This window comes from Benincasa hispida, chromosome 11 (genome assembly GCF_009727055.1).
Source record: "Benincasa hispida cultivar B227 chromosome 11, ASM972705v1, whole genome shotgun sequence".
Lineage (NCBI taxonomy): Eukaryota > Viridiplantae > Streptophyta > Magnoliopsida > Cucurbitales > Cucurbitaceae > Benincasa > Benincasa hispida.
The window spans coordinates 615,324-617,287 of NC_052359.1; the positions used below are offsets into that span (position 1 = coordinate 615,324).

Here is a 1,964-nt window from a genome sequence, read left to right on the forward strand (position 1 = left end):
GAACCCGATCGAAAATGCACAATCACACACCCTCTGCTCAAAAAGCTATGGAGGAGGAGAGGAAAAATGAAGTGAAAGTTATAGGCCTTCAGCGTTGAACCACGTGCATGGACGGAATGGAATAGACGGATGGGCGGCGGCGCGTGTGTGGGACGTCCACCGAATCCACATTGGTCTATCTTCTCACTCCCTCCAAAACATGGGTAAACCTTGGGGCCCAAACCCAAACCTCAAGATTGGAGTACATAAAATAGACTTCCAATACCAAATTTTTCGATATGGGATTCTCTAACAAAAAAGATTGGTTCCCTCTTATTTTGAAAGTTAAATTTTCACTCAACAGAAGCTGATGAACCCATCCACCATTCCCTATATAAGGAGATCAATGGATGCATTCAAAGGCATCCTTCTCCATGGCTATCTTAAGAACTTTGTCTTTTGGTTTTCTTTTGTTGGTGGGTTTAGGCTTAGCTTCGGCTACCAGAGCTCTTCTTTCCTATGATATTCCTCCACATCGATCTGGATATGATAATTATGATCATCCTGTGCATAACCCAAAAGTAGGATACGAACGTGATCATCATGATGGACCTTATGGTGGTGGTGCTGGTGGAGGATATGGAGGCGGAGCTGGCTCATCTCTTGGAGGCTCTGGATATGGAAGTGGTGGAGGTGGTGGTTCTGGATATGCAGGTGCAGGAGATCATGGGGTTGGTTACGGTAGTGGTGGAGGAGGTGGATATGGAGCAGGAGTTGGCTCTGACCTTGGTGGTAGTGGATATGGAAGCGGTGGCGGCGGAGGGAGTGGCGGAGGATATGGTGATTTAGGAGGACATGGAAAAGGCTATGGCAGCGGCGGTGGTGGAGGAAGTGGATATGGAGGTAGAGGAGACCATGGAGTCGGTTATGGTAGTGGTGGAGGTGGAGGATATGGAAGTGGAGGTGGTGCAGGATATGGTCCAGGAGTAGAGCATGGTGTAGGTTATGGAAGTGGAGGAGGAGGTGGGTCTGGTAGTGGTTACGGTGGTTCCAAAGGATATGGAGGTGGAAGCGGTGGCGGTGGTGGAGCAGGTTATGGTGGTGGAGCACATGGAAGTGGTGGTGGAGCTGGAAGTGGCTACGGTGGCAGTGGCGAAGAAGGAGGATATGATGGTGGATATGCACCTTGAACAAAGAAAAAAAAAATCACCTTGAAGCTTATCCCTAAAATGGGAATCCTTACCTCATATCAATGTGTGTTAACAAAAATAAATGAATTTGGGTAAGAATGTTATATTTCTCTTTAAATTTCAATAGCTTCAGTGAATGTGATATATAAAAACTAGCTATTCCATGCATTCCAAAGTGAACAAGCATGAACAAGTATGGCATATATCCTCAACTTAAAACTTGTTCTAAGTAGTTAACAATTATGTTAAATTATTATAATATATTTTTATTTGATATATTGTTATAAAAAAATATATCAATTAATTAATTAAAAAAATAATATTTTTGCATTAAAGCATCAATAAATTAAAAGTGGGACTATTTTCAAATAAAGAAAATCAAGCTAACTTATTTATCAATATAGAAAAATGTAACTATCTATTAATGGTAGACTGCAATAGACATCTATCAGTATCAGTGATAGAAATCTATCGTGGTCTATCACATACAAAGAATGACATTTTGCTATACTTGAAAATATTTTCACTAATTTTACCATTTAAAACAATTATCCTTAACAGTAATCCTAAAATCTAAATAATTTAATCTAAATACTAATACTAATAATAATAATATAAAACATGTGTACATATCAATTTAAATATAAATAATATGTAACTAAAATGATAACAAATATTAATAGTAATTAGTTTAGGTAGTAGAAAATATTAATTGTAAATTATATATTTAAAATTGATTAAGTTTAGGGAAATTATTTCAAATGGTAAAATTGTTGAAAATATTTACAAGATATA

The 1,964-nt window shown here is 38.0% G+C and overlaps 1 protein-coding gene across 1 annotated transcript; it reads left to right on the forward strand.

Moving 5' to 3' along the window:
- Positions 1 to 389: 389 nt before the first annotated feature.
- LOC120091847 (glycine-rich cell wall structural protein 1.8-like) lies at positions 390 to 1,357 on the forward strand. Its single transcript, XM_039049998.1, has one exon. It carries the CDS (start codon positions 390 to 392, stop codon positions 1,167 to 1,169), a length of 780 nt encoding a protein of 259 aa, XP_038905926.1. The 3' UTR covers positions 1,170 to 1,357.
- The last annotated feature ends 607 nt before the right edge of the window (positions 1,358 to 1,964 follow it).